The sequence below is a fragment of the Pseudopodoces humilis genome, chromosome 20 (assembly GCF_049639895.1).
Source record: "Pseudopodoces humilis isolate 2021_Gansu_Grassland_sample_001 chromosome 20, ASM4963989v1, whole genome shotgun sequence".
Classification (NCBI taxonomy): Eukaryota; Metazoa; Chordata; class Aves; order Passeriformes; family Paridae; genus Pseudopodoces; species Pseudopodoces humilis.
Genome location: NC_142219.1, coordinates 3,603,530 through 3,624,360, shown reverse-complemented (window position 1 = coordinate 3,624,360; position 20,831 = coordinate 3,603,530). Strand labels below are relative to the sequence as shown.

Below are 20,831 nucleotides of genomic sequence, written 5' to 3'. Positions count from 1 at the left end.
AGTTTGGACATGGATGACTCAATGTTTTTCCAGCCCCAGTTCAAAGGCAAATACTCCCTGGGGAGGATGGGATCTGTGCCCTGGCACTGGCCGGGTGTGAGCCACACCCAGTCTCATCCCTGAGAGCCTCCTGCACCCTCCAGGCACTGACCCCATTTGTGGAGCCAGTGCAATTTGTTTAAAAGGGGATTAAGGCTTCCTAAGTGATGGAAGATTACCAGGGAAACAATGGATTACTAATGGACCATCAGAGCTGGCAGTGGGTGCTGGCACAGGCCCAGGGCCCCTCAGACAGCTCAGCACCCACTCAGTGTTTGTTTGAGGGGTTTTCTTGCTGGAAAAGAGCCATTCCATGGGCACTCACAGCTGGCTTGGCTGCTTTAAGTGCTCCCAGGAACTTGTTCCCTCAGTCCTTTTCCTAGTCTGGATGCTCCAAGGGTCACTCTCCACCCAGCTCTGAACTCCTCAAAGGCACCAAGCAGAGGGAAATTATCTTAAAAGGAGCCTTCACACCTGTTCCATCTTGTGTCCTGAAATGCTCCCGGGACAAAGGTGTGTCTGGTTCCTGTCACCAAGTCAAGCCCTGCTTGAGGACAACAAACCTGTTTCCAGAGGCAGGAGGGGTCCAAGTGCCAGCCCGAGGCTCTGTGTCCTGAAGGATGAGGGGGAGCACTCCCTGCTCGCTGGAAAAGCACGGGGCTATCAGGGGCAGATCCATTTCTCACCACCCAGCATCCCCCAGTCCCAGCAGGGCTCCCACTTCAACCACCTGCAAGGATCATCATCTCTGGTTCCTGGTTCCAGTCACCCCTCCCTTCCCCGACTGCCCCTAGGGGTTAACTGGGAGCACTGGGCAGGAGCTGCTGCCATCTGATGGAAAGCTGGGCCTAAAAAAGGCAATTTTGGGTTATGCTGCCAAGCAGAGCCCAGGATTTCCTAGGGATTTATCCAGCCTCTCCTGTCAGTCATCCTTTCATCTCAAAGCCTCATTCAAGTGCTTATTCCCATGGCTGGGGGGGCTGGGGGCTGGCAGAATAATGGAATAATGGAATCTCTAAGGCTGGAAAAGCCTTCTAAGATCCAAAAATTAACCCAGCACCACTGTGTTCACCACCAACCACACACCCAAGTGCTGCATCCACACCTCCTGGACACTTCCAGGGAAAAGCAGGGTGGCAGGAAAATCCTGCTGCTCTTCCCTCCTGCTCCTTCCTTCTCTCACCTACAGGGATTTGGGGACCAAACAAAAGCAGCCAGGAACTTTTGAGTTTAGTAAAATCATTTATATACAGGATGGGTAATATTTACAATGTAATACTGATCCAAAAGGAACTAACAAGGAACACTGAGAAGGAGAAATGAGAACATTTTAACACACAGGAGTTAAACATGGGGACAGACTCGGGTTTCCAAAAGAAAAATCTAGAAGTAATGACAGCAAAACTTTGACATGTTGCTATTTCCAATCAAATTCTCTTTCATTAAACAGGTTCTCCTAATTTTAATATATATAGAAAAGCTTCAAATAATCAAGTCACAGGAGAAGCCAGTTATACAGAAAATTTTGAAAAGGTCAAATGATTTCAGAGATTTTTCTTCACTATTTAAATAAAATTAAAAAAAGAAAACAAACCCAAAACCCAACAACCTCCAGAGCTTTCCCACATATTTTTAGTGTTTATACAAAGAAATTCTTCTTTGATCCCACACTTCCAGCTCAAGATATTTACAATATTCACAGTCTGCTAAAAAGAATCAGTAGATTTGTTACCAAGTCAAACCTCAGAGAATCAAGACAAGGTGTCTTGCACTTTCTTCAACTGAAAAATAAACTAAACACAGGAATGAGAAAGTCAAATGCTACTTTCAAACATGTAAATGAATCCATTAAAGTTATTGAACTTTGAAATGTAAAACAGAATTTTTCCAGAAGTAAAAAAATCAACTTTCTCATAGAAACAAAACCATTTGACCTTAAGTCTTCAAATTTTGTTTTCCTAATCTGTCCCTCCTCCCTCTGCTTCAGATCAGGCCCTTCTTATTTATCACAGACAAGAAAATGTAGATCAAATCCATCAAAAGCAGCTCCTTGTGAAAAATCCCTTGGAAATCTGTACAAATGTTCCCACCTCAGGATCAGCAGCACTTAAGGGATGAAGAAAAGGAGGAATCCTCTAACACACATCAGATCCCACCTTCCCCCAACTGCACATCCAACAAATTCTGGCTCCCAAAAAACTGCCTGAGGATTTTCCTCCTGGGAGGACAGAGTCACAAAGTGCTTTTGGAGGGGATTTTTTGCTCTGCCATTCAAACAAAGGTGATTTCACTGTTTCCATCTCTATTTGCCACACTTGAAATGTTCGATTTCCCAGAAAAAAAAGGATTTCAAGTTCAAAAGGAAGCCATTTCAAGACATGACTTAGAATTAGAGCAAGGACAGAAATGCACGTAACAGTGCTTGGTGGTACAGCCAAAAAAATGACAAAACCTCTAATTTTGGTTAATTCTCTTCAGTTTTCAACAGGTCAGTGCACTAATATTCCAGGTAGTGTCAGAGGTACAATTCCAGCTCACACAAACATTCCCTGCCCCCATCAGAGGATGGATGAGCAGGGACTGTTCTCACCCTGCAATACATCAGGCATTGGAAAACTGTCCACAGGATTAAGGAAAGCTGACAGAGAATGGGAAACAAAGCCTCTCCTTCATGTAGAAAAAACAAGTCACTGTTTAGAAAATTGTATAGAAAGAGTCAGACACTGCTTTGCCATCCAGCTAAAGCTGCAAGGAAGTTTTGGTATAGAAAAAGAGACAAAAAAAAAGAACAAGGCTGGACTTTCGTAAGAGAGAATTGGGAGACTGATGGCTCAGGTTTGTCAATGTAAACCCAAAAATGGATGAGCTGTGAAAGACAACAACGTTCAGGAGTGGTCACTGATGGCCCTGGGTTGGCACTTCAGTCTGCAGACCAAACTCACCCGATGTCTGCATGGATTTGGTACCAAAATAGCTCTATAAAAAGCCTCTGCCCGATCTCGAAAGAAAGAGAAGCAGAAAAGGTAGAAAACTAGAACTATGTACAGATTCTTGCCATTGGTTTGCTGTATCAGGATTTAAAAAAGCAGCTTTTGGAGCCAATGTTCCAGACTAGAGTAAGAACCTGCCCTGGGGAGGCAGCCAAGGAGCAGCCCTGCAGTTGTGGCTCCCCCAAGAAGGAGCTCGAAGGCATCAGAGACGGGCATTTGGGCTCCAGAGATAAATCCCAGGGGTTCCCCAGAGCACTGGGAGCCTGCCTGGGAGCAGCTCTGCCAAACAAGAGGACAGGTCAGAACCCAAGCCTTGGATCTTCTAGGAAAGAAAGAATGGGAATAGGGGGGGTGGATCCCAAACAAACAAACCCCAGGCTGGTCTCGGTCCATAGAAGATCCCACCATGGAAATTAAAATAACTTGTGCATAAGAAGTTGAACATTCTTCTGTTCTACTGTTGGACAAGGTGAAAAAAAGAAAAGTTTTGTGCTGAATGGTCGATTCAGCCTTAAAAAAGCTCTGAGGAAAATGAGGAGGAAGAAAGAGAGAAGGTTAAACCTTAAAGAAGATCTGAGGGAGGTGGGGAAGACAACAACAAAAAAAGAGAGTCACTGCTCAGAACTGAAAATTTCAGCAAGCACATGGCCTCAGGTGCCTGGGCAAGGCACCAAGCCAAACTGAAGGATATTTAATTGATTTTTCTCTGCCTAAAGACCTGGAATTTAGGTGTCAAGGGGAGCTGTGAATTTGCATTTCACAGCACTTGCTTCAAGTACTCACTGAGCAGGGGCTTGAGAAACTGTGGCTCTCCTTCGCATACAGTCACTGCAGGGGCTGGATGTGGCAGGTGAAAGGCAGCTTCTGCAACTGGTTATTAAGAAAAAGAATGGTTTTTAACAATAAAATCCACCCCATTTGGGGGGCTCATGATTAACAGTACATAAGTGATCATATATACCTCGAGGAACTGAGTTTTAAAAAAATATTACAGTACCAATGATTTTTTTTTTTTCTATCTACAACTATACAGCATTTTCAAGCAGTATGGAAATTTAATGAAATAATTATGATTTATTAATTTACATAAAAATACTTTTTACAGTTAAAGAATAAATCTTAAATGGTAAAAAAAATAAGATTAAGAAGCTCCAGCTATTGAGAGTCATGAGAGTTTGTCTGCTCTTCAATCACTTGTTTGACGATTTCTGCCAGTTTTAGTCGATCCACTTTGTCTGTGAATCCTCTACCTGGAAGGGAAAAAACAGGGAATCAGCTGGAGCTGGGCACAAGGAGGGAAGCAATCCTAGCTGGAATTAAACCATGCTTCACACAGGGCAACAGCAGCACAGGATCCAAAAGGAATTACAGACCATGGTTCTGTTGGAAAAATTGAGCTGTTAAAAATGTCAATTAAAGCCAAGCAAACAGAACAGAAGCTGGCTGATGCTCCTGGTCCCTTATGTCCATCAGCACCTGCTCCTGGGGGCTGACACCTCTGCCAGCCTCTTCTGTCCAGGAGCCACCTGAGCATTCCCAAGGTTCTGGTTTAATTCTGCTCCCAAGCCGAGCTGCAGAGCTGTGCTGACAGGGAGGAGCAGCCTCCAGCAGAAAGAGGGAATAAACAGCTGGATGGAAAGCAGCTCAGCGCAGCTGAAGAGGTTCCTAAAAGGATCTTGGAATGGTTGGAAAGGACCTTAAAAGTCATCTGGTTCCACTCCCTGGGCAGGGACACCTTCCACTATCCCATGTTGTTCCAACACCTCCTTGGACACTTCCAGGGATGGAACAGCTTCTCTGGGCACCTTGTCCAGGGCCTCCTCACCCTTACAGGGAAGGGTTTTTTGCATATATCCCATCTATCCCCTCTGGAAGTTTAAAATTCCCCCTTTTCTATCATGATCCATTTGTGCTGTTACATTCCTGGTGCCTCTGAAAACTCTGACTTTCAAATAGAAATTTCAAAGCAACACTTCCAACCCCATTTTGGGAACACCAGTTCTGGCAGGAGGGATAAAACAGTGTCAAAACCTAAATCAGCCCATAATGGAATAAATTTGGTGTTATTTCCACAGCAGGAAGTCTGTGCTTCCCCCTTTTCCACGTTCCCTGTGGGAGAGCAGGAATTCTCACCATTCCAGCTGAAGCTCTGCAGGGTATCTCGCAGCAATTTGCACTCCCTGTTGTATTTCCAGGCCTCCTGCATCACTTCATTCAGTTTCTCATCTTCATTCTCTCCTGTTTGGGATGACAAAGCGACACAGGAGGTTTGGCCTCATGCCTCGCTCAGGGCTTAGCAAACTGGGCAGTTATTCCTGCTGACCCCACACAAACCAGGACATGACCTTTAAACCAAATATTCCCGTTTGAAAGTTCTTTTAACAGCCCTGCATGTCACTAAAATTCCACACAAACCCAAATCCCAGCTCAGAGGCTGCCCAGGAGTTTTGTTCTTCCTTCCTCACCACTGACACACCCAAAGTCGGGGTCTTGCACGTTTAGGATTAAAACATTCTTTAAAGTGGCAACCTTTACCAGCCTGTGGTAGAATGCACTGAGCAATCACATCTCTCAGCTTCTCCAGAGCCACGTTGGAATCGTTGCTTCCATTCTCGGGGTCATGGATGTAAACACCATCCTTTGGCTTGGTGCTGCACAAGAACAAGGAGGAAATAATTAGAATTTGGGCGCAGCTCAAGCTCGTTACTCGTTGTGTAACTGCTCCAGTATAACACAGCTCCTTCCCTCCCTGGGAAATTGGTAGACAGGTTCAGCATTAATTATAATTCTTGTCCTATATTATGAGATCATTTGAAGTATGGAGAAAAAGAAATATTCCTTTAAATTACTTCAAATAAGGGTAATCCTAAAGTGCATGAGTCTATTTTTCAGATTAACTTAAAGAGAGAGAGAGTTTACCTGACTTCTTCAGTAAATAAATGTCAGGATGAGAAAAAAGATCTTGGAATTCTTTCTCCCAGTTTGCCTTATCTTACACATCCCATAAGGAATCTGTTCAATGCAGGAACAGTGTCCAACCTCCTTCCTGCCCTCACTGGCACATCTTGGCAGAAAAACCACACTGTGCCACTACTACTTGTCTGGGCAACACCAAAAGTGTGTTAAACCATCAAAACTGAGCCTGTGCCATTCCCAAAGCCATTTTCCAGCCACCCCAGCTGGCTCCACATTGTCCTTTCAAACCCAGGTTTGGAGTTACCCCAGGAGTTTCCGCTTGCGCAGGATGGGGTTGTTCACGGAGTGAAGGGGCTTCAGGCTCACTTTGAGGTCCTGGATTCTCATGTTTGCAAGTTGTTCTGCATGAGCCTGCTGGATCCCCGCCACCATGGCCTGGAAAGACAAAAGGGGCACATGGACAGTGTTTGCCACGGGCAAAAAAAAAAGAGGCGCCAAAATCCGATTCATTTTGGAGATGTGCAAAAATATCAAGTTTGCATGGAGCAAGGCATGTCTAGGACTAAAATCAGTGAGAAAATATCCCAGGGAGAAACAGGACAAAGGATCATCTCCTTCTCATGTTCACAAGATTGACTGAAATCCTCTTTGAGCAGAAATTAAAGGAAACAAGGACTATTTATTTAATTAGTGAGATCATTGCTTTAGTGGGGATAAAACATGGCAAAAAGAGGGAAGACCTATGGAAAATCCCTCAGGCTCTGCTTTCTACCATCAGCAAGTGGCAGCTTGTTACCACCAATCTGGGAGCATCTACTTCAAGCCCAAATTTTATTTCTATTTTCATTCCTGTTTCCATTTTCTCTCCTAAAGCAGAAGAGAAGCTCCTTATCTGCATAACCCCACATCAAAAAAAGCCCTTTCACCCATCCCAGAGCTCTCCTGCTCCTGTGCAACTTTCCTGACCAAAAAACTGCTGTTCAGACCTTGTCCATCATCAGCTGGGCAGAGGGCAGGATGTTGTCCAGGGCCTCAGTGGAATTGAGCCAGGGATGGTCCAACACCCCCTCAATGGTCAGGCGTTCCTCAGGTTTCACCTTCAGCAGCCTGGGGAGGAAAGAATAAATCCCTAAGAATGGGTTGATTTACAGAGCATTTAAGCATTTTAAAGGCCAAATAAGAAGCTTCTCCAAGAGCTCAAACTGCCCCAAAATGAGCCCAAAATCTGTCCCAGCTCTCTGACCTTGTGGTTTAATGCTGTCACAGCTCATCCAGGGCAATCCAGAACTCAGAGCAAAGGAAGGTGCTAAAGGCATTCCTGGGATACCCCTGTGCTGCTGAATTCCTCAGCTGCTGCTCCCAGGTGGAAAATCACCTTCCAGAGGAACTGGAAATGATCCAGACTGGCAGTTTCTGGAAGTGCTCTCCCAGAGCTCATCCCCAGAACAGGTTACAGCCATTCCAAGGACTCTGGCCATGGAAACCTTACAGGACTCACTGCTCTCACATGCCACTCCTTAGCTTTTCTCCCCCCTACAAAGTCCTCAAGTAATCAACACTTTGCTCCCAGCTCCTCGCAATAAAAAACAACTTTATTCATTAGATTGCTGCAAACTCCATGAAATCAATTTTTTTCTAGCATGAAACCCTGGAAAGAGGATTTGCAGATAAATTTGTGTTCTCATGATGAGCACAAGTAAATAAAAAAGCAAAATTTCCCACAGAGTGCTGACAAGTCATCCCAATGACTCCAAGAGCTTGTCACACTTCCTTAGACAACTCCAGATCAGCTTCTTGGCTGCAGAGCACATTGTTTAATGTACCAAGAAAGCAGAAATAACTTGTACAAAATGTCAGCAGCACCATGGGGGAGCTCAGGAATCCCACTTGCTGCCAACCAGCTTGAGTTCACTTTTGATACCACACACATGGATTCCTTTTCCGTGCATCTTCCAAATCCTAACCCATTATCAAACCCTCATAAAGCTCGAGGTCAGAAATCAGCCTGGATTCACGTGACGACATCCCGAGAGCTGAGTTTCATGGGAATTTTAAAAGACAATGAAACCTTTTGCCTGTGGAGTTTCTGTGGGAGAATAAAGAGCTGACCTTGGTATAAAAGAAAGTTAATTTGGTGAAAGGTTGGAGGTTCTCCTGCACAGCTCTAAAAAGGTCCCAGCACCCTCTCCAAACAATGTGAGCCTGAGAATTTACAGTACATCTGAGGAGCCAGTGACACTTTTGAATTACTTCCTCAACTGATTTTTTTTTTCCTATTTATATTGCTTTTGTTCTCTCAGTTCCTCTGGTGATGCAAAGGCAGTAAGTCCCTGTCACTTCTTCAAAAATAAGTGAGGTCAAGCCCTAATCAGTGCCACGTTCTTGCTCCCAAACAGACCAAGTCTTTGAAACACTCCCAGCTGAGGGATGTGCCCTGCATAGAAAACAGACTCCATTAGCATTTGGAATAAAACATCCATGCAAAACCTTATCTGAGCCTGGCACCTCATGACAGATCTTAATCTCCCTCTCCATCCTCCTGCCTGACTCTTTTTAGGGGGTGTGTGATGTGCACAGGGCTTTAGGGGACAGATTTATTGCATCACATTAAAGGCACTTGATTTTCACAGGAATTTAAACATCATCCCAGGAAATCCATGCCTGTTGTGTTACCCTGAAACCCTTCAGTGCTCCCACTCCCCTTAAAGGCTAAATACACAATTCACCCCAACAAAAGAGACATCAAAATTAAACACTTGGGCAGAGAAAGAAAAACATTTCTTGTTGGTTTATGCCGAATGTAATGGAGAATTTGTCAGCTGGATGAGCTGCAGACAATCCCCTCACTGCTGGAAAAACTCTTGGGATAAGGCACTTCCAGGTGCTTTTCCAATTCCTTAACACAAGCACAGAGCAACATAAGAGTTTCCCCCACAGACTCACTTTCTCACAATGTCTTTTGCCATTTCCGAGATCTGGCTCCACTCTTCCTCTGGGAATTCGAAGCTTCCCGTCATGATCTTTTTCCTCATGTCCTTGGGAATCGTCCGGCTGTGGTGCTTGGAGTAAAAGGGGGGGTATCCACACAGCATCACGTAGATAATGACCCCCAGGGACCACAGGTCACAGCTCTGCAAGCAAGGAAAGGGTCACTCTGGGGAGCAGTTTGCAGCAGACAGTGGGGAATTATGATAAAGTTCTGTGGGATTCCCTAAGGGAACTGAACCAGCTCAGCTCCTCCTCCAGATCCACCTTGGTGGACAAATCTGGCTGCTGTCAACAGCTCCGTGCCCCAAGCTGAACAACTTCCAGGTGGTTGGGAATTGTCTGGGAGCAGCCAGGGCTGCAGAGGTGTGAGAACAATTGCATTTCTGGAGATACCCCAGTCCTACTCCCCCAGTCCCACAAAAGAATTCAGTTGTTTACAATGGGAGACTGAAAACACAACAACCATCCAACAAAGGAACCAGCAGGGATATTAAATCAGAGCTGTCTGCGGTGACAGCCAGGGAGAGGAAGGAGCCAGGAGCAGGACTGGATTGCCATGGAAGGACAGAGCACCTGGAAGCCTCTCAGTGTCTGTTCTGGGGAGCCAGGTGAGTGCCAGGTGCTGCTTTTGCAGAATCACACTCGAGGACAAGGCCCTTCCCTCAGCAGCCCCTTCACCCAGTGCCACCAGGCCTGCACAGGACAACTCTTCACATGAAAAGGAAATCACTCCCACCTTGGAAATCCCAAATCAAGGGACAAGAGAGGGAAGAAGAAACTCCATATTGAAACACTACTGGCACATTCTAAGGAGTTCAGAAAGGGAAGTGTCTGCTACAATCACCAACCTGGCTCTTCAGGATGCAGAGGCAGTCAGAGCCTTGAAGAAGGCAGATTTGTGATGCAGACTAATTAATATTTGCTTTAGCTCTCTCTCTGAGGCTACTAAATGCTAACACTGCACATCAAATATCTGCTCAGGCACGTGGTGGGATAAACAACCATTCCTTAAAGCTGGAATCAGGGCAGATCCTTCCACTGGGGTCACAAACCAGACCACTTGAGTTAAAATCAACACACCCAGAACACTCAGTGGTTCAAGCACTGCTCAGCCAGCAGGAGACAGTGATGATAAGGAGGAAAATGTTTTGGAATGGCCAAAAAGATTATTACCTTTCAGGACATTTCCTACCTCAATTTTGCCAAGATTCCAGCAACAACACAATAAATTCTTGGTTGTTTTCCAGAAGATCCAGGTACAGAGCAGTTTCTGGCACTGCTGCCTGAACAAGGAATGCTCTGCACATCCAGAAACTCTGGCAGCAGGAAAGAGATTCCCTTCAAACAGAGGTGAAAGAACTTCCCTCTTGGCCTCACTCCAGCAGTCATTCTACTCTCTCCAAAACCTCGTTCATATTTAGTGCTCCTTAAGAGCATTTGTGTATTTTTCCTTCATTAGAGGATCATTAATTAGGTTTGCACTAAGTGTGCATTTTATTATTTATCAGAAGCACCAGTGGGGTGGGGAAGACTTTTATTCCCAGCTCACCTTGTTGTAAGTGTAAGGGGTTGGAGAGGTGGGGATAATACCAGACTTTTCTTTCTGATGTCTTCTTTGTGCCTCCAATACCTGGTGAGAGGGGAAATAAAAACAAACAAGGAAAAATCCATCTCATGAACAGGTAACACAAACAGCAAAGCCTATGCCAAAGATTCCTGATGATTTTCTATTCAGGAAATTCATTCCAGCTACTGAAGATTACCAAACTCCAATTTTTCTCCCTAAGAAATACTGGAGCTCTCTACATGGGGAAAATACTAAAATATATAGTATTTCAGGGCACTGAAATCTCCAGTTCTGCCTGAATTAAAGCTCCAACTCCTCCATGCTTAGAACCAGAACCTGAAGTGTGTCTGGAGGGTAACCCAAGCTCCAGAGCTGTTCCTTTTTGCCTCTCCCAGAACAAATCCCACCAAATGTGTCCCTTGCTGATCCAGTCTGTGGGTTTGGGTTGCAGGCTCCAGCCCAGAAGGAATTTTCAGGACATGCTCTGATCTCCGAATTGCCCTTCCCAGTGATTAAAGGCTGCCCAGCACTGCAATTAAATCTCCATCTGCAGCTGCTTTTCATTTTCTCCAGGACTCCAACACAAAGGACAGGAGAGAGGGGGGAAAGCAGCACTACAAAGAGCAGCCTGTGTGGAATTATAGACTGTGTTTAATGACAGGGGGGCCAGGCCAAGGTGCCCAGGTACCAACCATCTCCTCAGAGCCCTTTTGTTCCAGCAAAGTCCTCTCTAATGGAATCCTGAATGAGCTTGAGCTGGAAGGGGGATGGCAAAGCAGGGATTTCTCCAAACCAGCTGCTTTAATACAGCTAAAAGCCAATTGTCACCATCAGTGCTGAGCAGAGTCTGGGAAATTTGCCTTATCAACAGATCCCTGTGGTACTCCAGCTCCAGACTGGAGTGATTCCTGCACTCAGAGCCCTTCCCAGTACAGCAAAGGGGGTCAAAATGATGTGGATATGAAGGCTCAGGCAGTAAATGATCCCTTCAGCCCAGAGCAGGAACTGGTTGTTACCTGAGGTGCTACATAATAGGGAGTGAACTGGGGTGTCATCAAGTCACCTTGGTCTACTTTGGCAAACCCAAAGTCACACAATTTAACAGGTGCGTCCTAAAACAAGGAGAAGAGGATTTATTAGACAAATCTCATTAAATCAGCTTCTCTAACACGTAATTCTCCTCCTGTCCTCATCTCACCTTTTCCAAACATTCACCTCATTGTATTTATACCCTCACACTCCACCAGGCAGCTGAAAGGTCACAAACTGACCTTTCAAAAGAGATGTTTTGCTTTTCTGGGTGCTCTGGGCCAGGAACAGCCCCCTCAGGGATTGGGAAAGCAGGGGGAGTCACTGCACACCCAGGCTGGTTGTGAGCAGGAGAGACAAAGAATTGTTTGGATCCATCAAAGCACCTCTAGGCAGAGGGTCAGAACATCCTGATGAGGGGGCAGAGTTGGATTCTGTGTCCAGGTGGAGAATCTGACTCCTACTTAACAGCAGCAGCAGGGAGATCAGGGGATGGAAAAGCACCAAGTCCATCCAGGTGATTCAGTTTTCATTTTTCACCAAAACATTCATGTCCTTTTACCACTACTCTGAGAATCACCCTTGAGCCATTTTACAGAATTCAGCAGCAAAAGAATTCCAAATGTTCATCTTACCAGAGAGTTATCCTTGAAGAGGAGATTCTCAGGCTTGAGGTCTCTGTGTGCAATGTTTAGTGAGTGGCAATGCTGCAAAGCCAAAGCTATCTGGAAAAGGGCACAATAAATCAGCTACAATCACCGACCTCCTGCAGCCTGGACATTTATTTCAGCTTTACAAAGCTTTACATTTCCAACCCCAAACATTTTCACTCCACTTGGGTGGAGTTGTGAGTTAGGATGAGCCTGACCCTGCTGGGCAGTGGTGCAGTGAAGTGACAACTGGGACATGAATCCCACAGAAAACAAAAGCCAGCTTGGCCTGGGCTCCTCAATTTGAGAATCCAAAGCACTGAGAGCCCCCCAAAGGGAAGCAGGTGGTGCCAGAGCCCCTTCCCTGCTGTGCCACGGCTCCGGGGTGCTGCCCCTGCCCAGAAATTCCACCCTGCTGAACACCCAGCAGTGAGTTCCTGCTTCAGGATTCCAGGAATAATTCACTGCACTTGTTCCTGCCTGGAGATCCAACACTCAGGCAGTTTTATTCTTTAATTTTGGATGGTACCACCTGCACTTTAATCATTCTCTGGATATCCCACAGAAATGCATCCCTGGATTCTTTCAAGGATGCTTTAAGAACCTGCAATCCAGGCAGGAAAGCTCCAGGGACTGCACATTTCCAAGTGCAATTCATTTAAAAAGTCAAGTATAAATATTTAAACAGCATTCCTGGGACAGAAGTGAGGCACAGCCTCACAACCCTTATTTGGAAGTATCCCTGCTAGATTCTGTAGGATTCTACCCAAGTTTAGAACCCTTCAAAAACTCCAAATTACTGTCACAAGAGCACTTCACTGCTAATTTAGCTCAGCAATAAATACAAACACATTCCCAGAGGAAAAATGAGGCAGTGTTGCGACAAGTTTTAACCATTCCTGGGTACAAGACAATGATAAAGAACCACTAGAGAAAAGAATTTTAGAGAGACTTTCACATTTCAGACTTCATTTCTATAAACAATAAAGCAAAGAGTTACTTGAGACATGAATAACCCAAGTGTACACACAGAACTCAAACCAAAGTCTTGACTTCTGGTAAAGTTTTACAAGATTTCCCCACCATGTCATCAAACAAACTGTCAAGAATAATTCTGTACTTCCACCTCATTTCTTTGTTGGATGAGACCAAGAAGTTAGCACAATTAGCATTTCATTAGAAACAAGTCAGAGCACAAAAGTGATTTTTTTTTTTGCCCCAGGGCTGAGGGGACCTGGGGATCCCAGCACTGAATTCCACAGAGATCCTTCTGAGAGTCCCACCAGCAACAAAAAACCTGATGGACACCAAAACCCCCTGCAGAAACCACCGTGGAGGTTATAAAACACAGCACTCAGGAGCGAGCTGGGAGAGAAACGGTGAAGGAAAAATGACACTGCAACAAACAGCCACAAAATCAGAACAGACAAACACATTCTTTGGTATCTTCCAGGAATTCTGTAAGCCCAAGCCCAGAACCCAGCCTGAAAACCCCTGGCCCAGAGGAGAGAAATGCCAAGGGTGCCACAGAGATTCTGGAGCTCAGGAGTCCTGCTGGAGGCAACACTTTTAGGACCAGAGGAATGACAAAGTTCTCTTGGAAGTGATCTCTAGAGCAGGTGTAGAAAAGCCATGTTAAGCACAGCAGACCCAGAGAACAAGCCCACACCTTCAATCCTTTATTCCTAGTAAAGCTTTGGCATTGTCACTTATAACAAAGCAGGCAATGATCATCGGATCAGAACTGAGGATTCTTTTATTTAATCCTTTTTTCCCACCCTTCCAGCCCCAGGAATTGTCCCTACTTTAGCCAGAGCATGATGGATTTGCTGGGACAGGGGGTGACTTGCCTGCTTTGTTACTTGGCTCGCTTGCTTCTCAGTAAAGTGCCGGTGCTGGCTGATTCTGTGGAAGAGCTCTCCCCCTTCCATCATCTCCATTACAATTAGGAGCCGAGCCCTGTTCAAAAGCATTTCATGTTGTTACGTTAAAAAATCATCAAAAAGAACAGAATTGCTAAGCTAAGAATGCATATTTCACACAAACACTGCTTTCCCTAAGCTGCTCTCGGGGCCGTTTTGCTGCTGTCGTTTTGCCTTGGCGTCTAAAAATCCGCAGGATTTTCTGGCTCCCAGTGATTGGCAGCCAGGAATCTCCAGTTTGCTCCTCCTGATGGGCTCCCACATCCAGCTGCAACAAACTCGACGTGGACACATCCAGCTCCATTCAGGATGGAGCTGGGAGCCGTGTGGGATCCAAGGGATAACTCTGCCCTCAAGGATTACACAGCGCGTGGATGCTTTTGAGTCTGGATCCCCCGTTATTTTAATTTACAGCTTTATTGCCATAATTATGAAGGATAAAAAATAGGAAGGTGGAGATCAGGGCTGCCAGATCCTCAAGGAATTAATTCCCAGTTCCCACCACACAGCAAAATCAGCTACACCAGAGCCTAATTCAGGTCTCAGCTCTTTCATTCTCCCAGCTCTGATGATTTTCTCCACTAAGATCCTATCAGAAGACAATCCTTTTATCCTAATATAATAATACACAAAAAAATCACTCTGCTCCATGTTTTCCTGTGTTCATTTTAAGCAGGACAATGCATTGAGAGTTTTCAGGGCTGAATTTCATATTTTTAGAAACAACTCTTTCACACAATGCAGACTGAATCAATGGAAAACCTAAAAAAACGGAGGTGCATTCAAAACAGGGAGTGAAGGAAGCAAAATAATTTAAATACACAAAAGTCAGGGGAAAAAAAACAAGAGCTGCTTGGTCTGCAGGATAATTATTACACCTGGGACCCCCTTTAAATAATAATTTTGTGATTAAAACCAAAACAAAACAAAACAAAAAAGCAAACTCCACTATACCTTGGGCTAAACATGGAAAGCAAGCGGTGGGAATGAATCACCCTATGTAATCTTACCTGGGGCTGGATTCATGTGGGAACTGCACACTGTTAGCATAAACTTCAATTATTTGAACAATATTGGGATGTGTTGCACACATCATGTGCAGACGTACCTTGAAGAGAAGGGAAGAGCTGTTACTGCACACAGGGACAGGCACAGAGCCCTGCTGAGCACTGCTCACCGTGCCATAAAAACAACCCCAGGCTGCTGACAGATTATGGAATCACACACAGAGCTCTGGGAAAAGCTCAATCTTTGATCCTTTACATAAATTTAGAGACAGAACCAGCTTTAAAGTAGAGGTGTAGGTGCAAGTGGAAGTGGAAATGAATGAATAAACCCTCAAATTCCATAATCTGGCTTCTTTCATGGCTAAGAGCTCCAGCACCTGGAACATCACCTCCTGTCCCAACATTCAGGAATTTTCCCCACTTTAAAGCTCCCTGGGCAGCTCAAACAAGCCAAGTCTTGGTGCTTTTTGTACACAGATGATTTTTATGGGAATTTTAAAGGAGAATTTGCTCAGTAAAAAAAAATGGAAGTTGCCTAAACCTCGAGGACAATTAATCCTTCTTTAAATTCCCTACAGTTTGGAGGAGTGCCCATCATTCCAAAGGCTGACAGTTTGGCACCTCAGGAACTCCCAAGCAGTGTCAGGAGCTGCTTTAGGCTCCTGGCACATGGAAAAATCCATTCCCAGAACAACTTGAAGCATTCCTGGAGCAGTGACATCCAAGAGTGAGACGTATGGAAACAAAATTCCCTCCCAAACTGGTTCTGTTCCATCACAGGGAGAAGAACAGCTTTAAAATACAGCTCAAATTAATTATAAATAAATCTCTGCCAGCAAATGGGGGTTTGGTGGTGGGTTTTTTTAATTTTAAAACATCCCAACAATTGAAGGGTTTTATGGAGAGAAAAGCAGGAACTGTACCTCATTTCGAGCTTTTGGACGATCGAGGAGGATTTTCAGTGCAAAGCGTTCTTGGGAGGACTTTTTCATGCAGACTCTGGTATTACAGCAACAAAATCATTCAGTCAGCAAGGAGGTCAAAAAGAGACACCTGAAGCAATTGATTTGTAGCTCTGAGTTTGCTCTCCACATGGGAATCTCCCAATTTGGGATACACAGGGAACATCCCAGCTCTCACCCTAAATTCAGCCTCAAGAGAGATTTTGGATGGAAATAACCCAAAGCACACCTGAACACCCCCGGTGATATTGGAATAAATAAAGTGTTTTGAATAGATCAAGTGGTTTGGGAAGGAAATTCTCTTTCTGGCTGAATTTTTTTTCCTCTTTTTCCCCCCATTTAACAGTTGAGGAAAGGGCCCATCTCTGAACAGGCTGCCCAAAGAATAAAGCACCAAATGTGTGTTTTAATGAAGCAACACAAAAAGGATGAGGAGAACCCAGATAGGAAGACAAATGATGGCAAAGACAAAGGGAGCACCCAGGAGCAGCAGCACAGTGGTTTTCCAGCACAAATTCACATTCCCTGAAGGAAGAGGCCTTGTTGAAGTGTTTTCCTTCCCAGAAAAAAATCCAGGGATTTGAAATCCATGAGGAGCAAAGGCTGGGATGCAAAGCCAGTGGCAAGAAGAGGGAAGAGCTGGAAAAACAACCAGGAAAGCAGGAAAGGGGCAGTGCTGGGGCACCAGGAGCCAAGGACAGGGGGCTGAAGGAGGAATTTCTGTTGTCATTATTCCACAACCAGCTCCTGTTCCTGCCTGGCTGTGGGAACACACCAGGACAAGGAAGGGAGGAGAAGTGTTCCTTCCCAAATTCCCCAAAAAAGACAAAACCCCTCCTGCACGACCCACATGGGGCAGAGGCATTTGTTGTTTATAATTTTGTGTGTATTCTATTTAGGAAAATACTCACTGACTCCTCCACAGGTCAGGGATAATCCCAGAGTGTTCCCTTACCTAACAGGCCCACTGATCCCAGCTCCCAGCTTCTGAGTCCAGTTAATGTTGTATTCCTCTAAAATGGAGGTTTCCTGTTCAGGAAGGAGCAACAGGAGGGAAAACACAGTCAATAAATACATAATAAATAAAATTACTACAGCCTTTCCCAAAACCACTCAGCTCAGGAGATCTGAGTGTAAAAGTGCCTGCTGGAGAGTTTGCTTTCCTGAGGGAAATTAAATATAAACATAAATAAATATCAATGCTCGTGTCATGATTTACCTGATTAAGGTTGTTTCTGTGCAGGTGGAATTTCAAAACATGGTTATTGAGAGCAGTAAATGTGATTTTGTGCTTTTAATACCCAAAGTGTAACAAGGGCATCTCTCCCTGACTCAGTTCCAGCTTCCTACCTATAAATGACCAATCACAGCAGAACAAGGAGCCCATTTCAGCACCAAAATGCTTTTTTTTTTTGGTGACAGAAAACAAAAAATTGCAGGTTTCAAACACTTGGAACCATCATACTGTAAATTAAACTCTGCTTGAATAATTTTAGATTTTTCTGATAATAAACCAGGCTCCTTTTGTCCAAATCCACACAAATAGGGCCAGGTTTTATTAAGCCACAGCTTGGGTGCTCTCAGGCTTAACCACATCCCAAGGCAGGTTGTAAATCCAGTGCTCAGAGCTTTGATTGATGCCCTGAGCTGGGCTTTTGTTCCTTTATTAAATTCCTGCCTCTGCTCAGGATAAATCACAGCAAAAGGAGCTGCTGCAACAGCATCACTGGGGAAGCTTAAGGAAAAATAATTCCCAAATACATTGGAAATTCATGGAAGAGGCCACCCCTGAAGGTTTCATGAAAGGTTTAAAAGGAAGGGGCAGAAATCTCAGTGCATCACAGAAATTTGTGGTTTTCAGGAGGAGCTCCAAGAAACTTCTTATCAATTCAACTCAGATAAATTTCACTTGTCAGGAGCCTGTTAGGGAAAAGCTGATTTAATTTTCCTGATATTCAGCTGCAGAGAACTGAAAGCAGCAGGGGTGGGATGAAAACACAATTTTAGGAGGGCATTAATGAGCATTTAATTTCTATTTCCTATTCTGTGCATTTGCCATTGTTTTATAGAAAAAGGCAACAATTTTACTTCCTGCACTTTTTAAATCTGGATCCCAATCTTCATCCCAAAGCAGCTTTACAACTCAAGGAGTTAAAATTAACAATTGAGAGGTCAAGAAACACAAATGACACCAAATCCAGGGATTGGGAGCTCTGATGCCCAGCATCACATCCACCTCCCAGCTCAGGAATGGGAAGTCCAACTTCAGCACCAGGAATTCCCAACATTGCCAGGGAAAGCTTGGACTCCATCACCTTGGGGGTCTTTTCCAACCTTAAGGATTCCATGATTTTGATCTTAAACAGCTGGAAATGCTTCAGAAGCACCAATGTGTTTGAAAATATCCAAGTGTTTCAGCAGGGATTGCATGGGTATGGAACTTCTGGGCACATCTGGGAATCACCAGCCCTGCAGCAGCCCCTGCACAGCTCCAAACTTCCAGGAACCTGAAACTCCTGATCGCTCCTTACATTAATTTTCAGCGAGAAAATGGGATAATGATGTGAAATATCTGGAATTACAGCGAAGTTTTACACCCACGTGGAGCTGGGATCTCTCCAGCAGCGAAATTCCCTCCCATCAAGCCTCAGCCAACATTTTGGGCACTATCCCAGCAGTCTGGGATGCTCAGAGCCTGGAAAAGCAGCATTCCCAGAGTTCTCCCACCCTGGATTCCACCAAGCTGCTCTCACACATCGGGACTGCTCAGCCCCTTCTGAGTTGTTGCTCTTAGAGGGCTTTTCCCACCTCGCTGATTCCATGATTCCACTGGATATTGATGAGAAAAAGGGTTGAAATCAGGAGTTTGGGGTGTCATAGGGTGACCTGAAGAAGTGCAGGCTGCTGCTTGGACAAACTCCATGGATCCAGCCAGAGAAACATCACATCCTGGGGAATTCCATCTCCTGCTCCTTCAACTTCTCCTCCATTCCCAAACATGGATCCCTGTCCTGAATCCCAGACCTTGAACCCGAGAACAACCAAACCTGACCTAAACCAAGGGTTTGAGAAGCAAAAAAATCTGCATAAAGTATAAAAGCACTAAATTATGAGTTAGATTCAGGCTGTGCCCAGAATTCCAGGGATTCACCCAGGGAGTTTTGGTTGAAGCCCTCCAGACTGGGAGGAGCAGGAGCACAGAACTGCCCCAACACTTCCACAACTGCTTCAGCTTTTTAGCTTTAAAACCCCAAGAGTTCTGATGTGGACCTTTAAGTAATTCCCACAGAATTACTTAAATCCCCTTTTTTTCCCCCAAGCTTTCAGGATGGCTCCTTCCCTGAAGCGTGGCAAGAAAAAGCACAGGGAACAGTTCTGACACTTCATCTCAGGGGTTAATTACAACCTCATTAGATTTCCTTCTGCTCTGCACTTCTTTTAGTGCAAACCCCACAAATTTTCAACATGGAAATGTTCAAGGCCAGGTTGGAAAAGGCTTGGAACATCCTGGAATAGTGGAAGGTGTCCGTGCCCACGGAGGGGGTGGAATGGGATGAGCTTTAAAGCCTTTCTAACCCAATTTTTTCCAGGATTTATCAATTGCACAAGGCAAAGAACCTCCAGAGAAGCTTGAAAACATTGGTTTACATCCCTTTATCCCACCAGGGAATTCCCCAGGAAACCCAGCCAGCCAGGGCACAGAGGGATCCCGAGCTCACACCCTGAACCCTGGATGTGTTCAGCTCCAAACACACAAATCCCACACTCCAGAGCTGTTTTTTCATGGCAGCACCTGAACAGGAACCCTGGGAAAGGCTGCCTGCCATCTCAAGAATCAGGAAAAGGGGAACAGTGGCAGGAATGAGAAAGGAGTTAGGAAACAGGGTCAAAAACAGGGTTCTGACTGCTGGAAAATGTGGGAAAACTCTCTATAAGAAAGGCAGTTCTTTGGGGTTTGATTTTGTAGCTTTCAAGCCTGATGAACAAAAATATTTAATCAATGAAAAAGCTTAGAGTGATGTCCAGCTGTTAGAAAACCAAATTACTTGGTGGTAGAATTGTCTTGTTAAGATTTAGGGGGTGATGTATTTCAGTGACCTCAGATCTGGGAAAGGTGAACAAAGCTTGGGAAGAAGGATTTGGACAAAAGGAATGCAGAGCTTATGGTCCATGAGGACATTGGGCAGAACCCCCAAGATAAGGAAGAAATTAAAACAACCCAACTTTGCATCTGTGTTGAAAACAGCTCCATTGAGTAAAAGGGAATTCCAGCAGAGACAGATTGTGACCAACTCGGAGACACCGAGCCAGGAACCGCCCCCGACCCAAAGGCGAGAAGGAGCTAATTAACTAATTAACACGGCAAACGAGAGAATCATTAACCAATAGAACACTAATTAATAAGAGAACTATACAACTTGCAGCCAATGAGCGCTAATTCCTTTGCTTGCTAAAACGCATAAAAAGTTTGGATAGTCGGGGTGCTCGGTTTGTGGAGCCTCCGCTCGCCCCCTGCGCAGAGCGAACCTCTGCTGTCCACACCGCCCCTGCTGTGCTAAAAAACCCCAAAATCGGCCCCACGGGCACCGTGACCCGGTGACCCCTGCCCTCCCCGGCGGCTCCCGCCAACCTTGATCGTCTTGTCCATGTCGTGATCCTGCGACATCGTCCCGCCACGGCGGGGCCCGGGGGCGCTGGGCCGCGTCAGGCAACGCGCAGCCCCGGAGGAGCCTTTGTGCCGCCGCCGCTCCGCCTCATGCC

General features: G+C 45.2%; 1 protein-coding gene across 2 annotated transcripts; it reads right to left on the bottom strand.

Annotated features, from left to right (window-relative positions):
• Positions 1-4,079: 4,079 nt before the first annotated feature.
• On the bottom strand, positions 4,080-20,818 carry MAPKAPK5 (MAPK activated protein kinase 5). 2 transcript variants are annotated; one of them, XM_005524294.2, is made up of 14 exons: positions 20,701-20,818; positions 17,026-17,099; positions 16,032-16,107; positions 15,112-15,209; positions 14,030-14,138; positions 12,165-12,254; positions 11,517-11,612; positions 10,483-10,563; positions 8,889-9,076; positions 6,932-7,052; positions 6,250-6,380; positions 5,559-5,680; positions 5,163-5,267; positions 4,080-4,279 (listed from the first exon to the last, which is right to left on the bottom strand). In XM_005524294.2, exons 1-14 carry the CDS (start codon positions 20,734-20,736, stop codon positions 4,185-4,187), a joined length of 1,422 nt encoding a protein of 473 aa, XP_005524351.1. In that variant the 5' UTR covers positions 20,737-20,818; the 3' UTR covers positions 4,080-4,184. The 2 variants fall into 2 exon arrangements, with proteins under 2 accessions (XP_005524351.1, XP_005524352.1); XM_005524295.3 differs by having other exon boundaries at positions 5,565-5,680.
• Between the last annotated feature and the right edge of the window lie 13 nt (positions 20,819-20,831).

Excerpts from the sequence above, each read along its gene's own strand:
- MAPKAPK5 (XM_005524294.2), bottom strand. The coding sequence starts at position 20,736 with ATGTCGCAGGATCACGACATGGACAAGACGATCAAG. Across the intron at positions 14,139-15,111 it reads CCACATGAATCCAGCCCCAG|GGCTCGGCTCCTAATTGTAA; the intron begins GTAAGATTACAT and ends GCTTTTGAACAG. Across the intron at positions 12,255-14,029 it reads CGAGCCAAGTAACAAAGCAG|ATAGCTTTGGCTTTGCAGCA; the intron begins GCAAGTCACCCC and ends GCCCTTTTCCAG.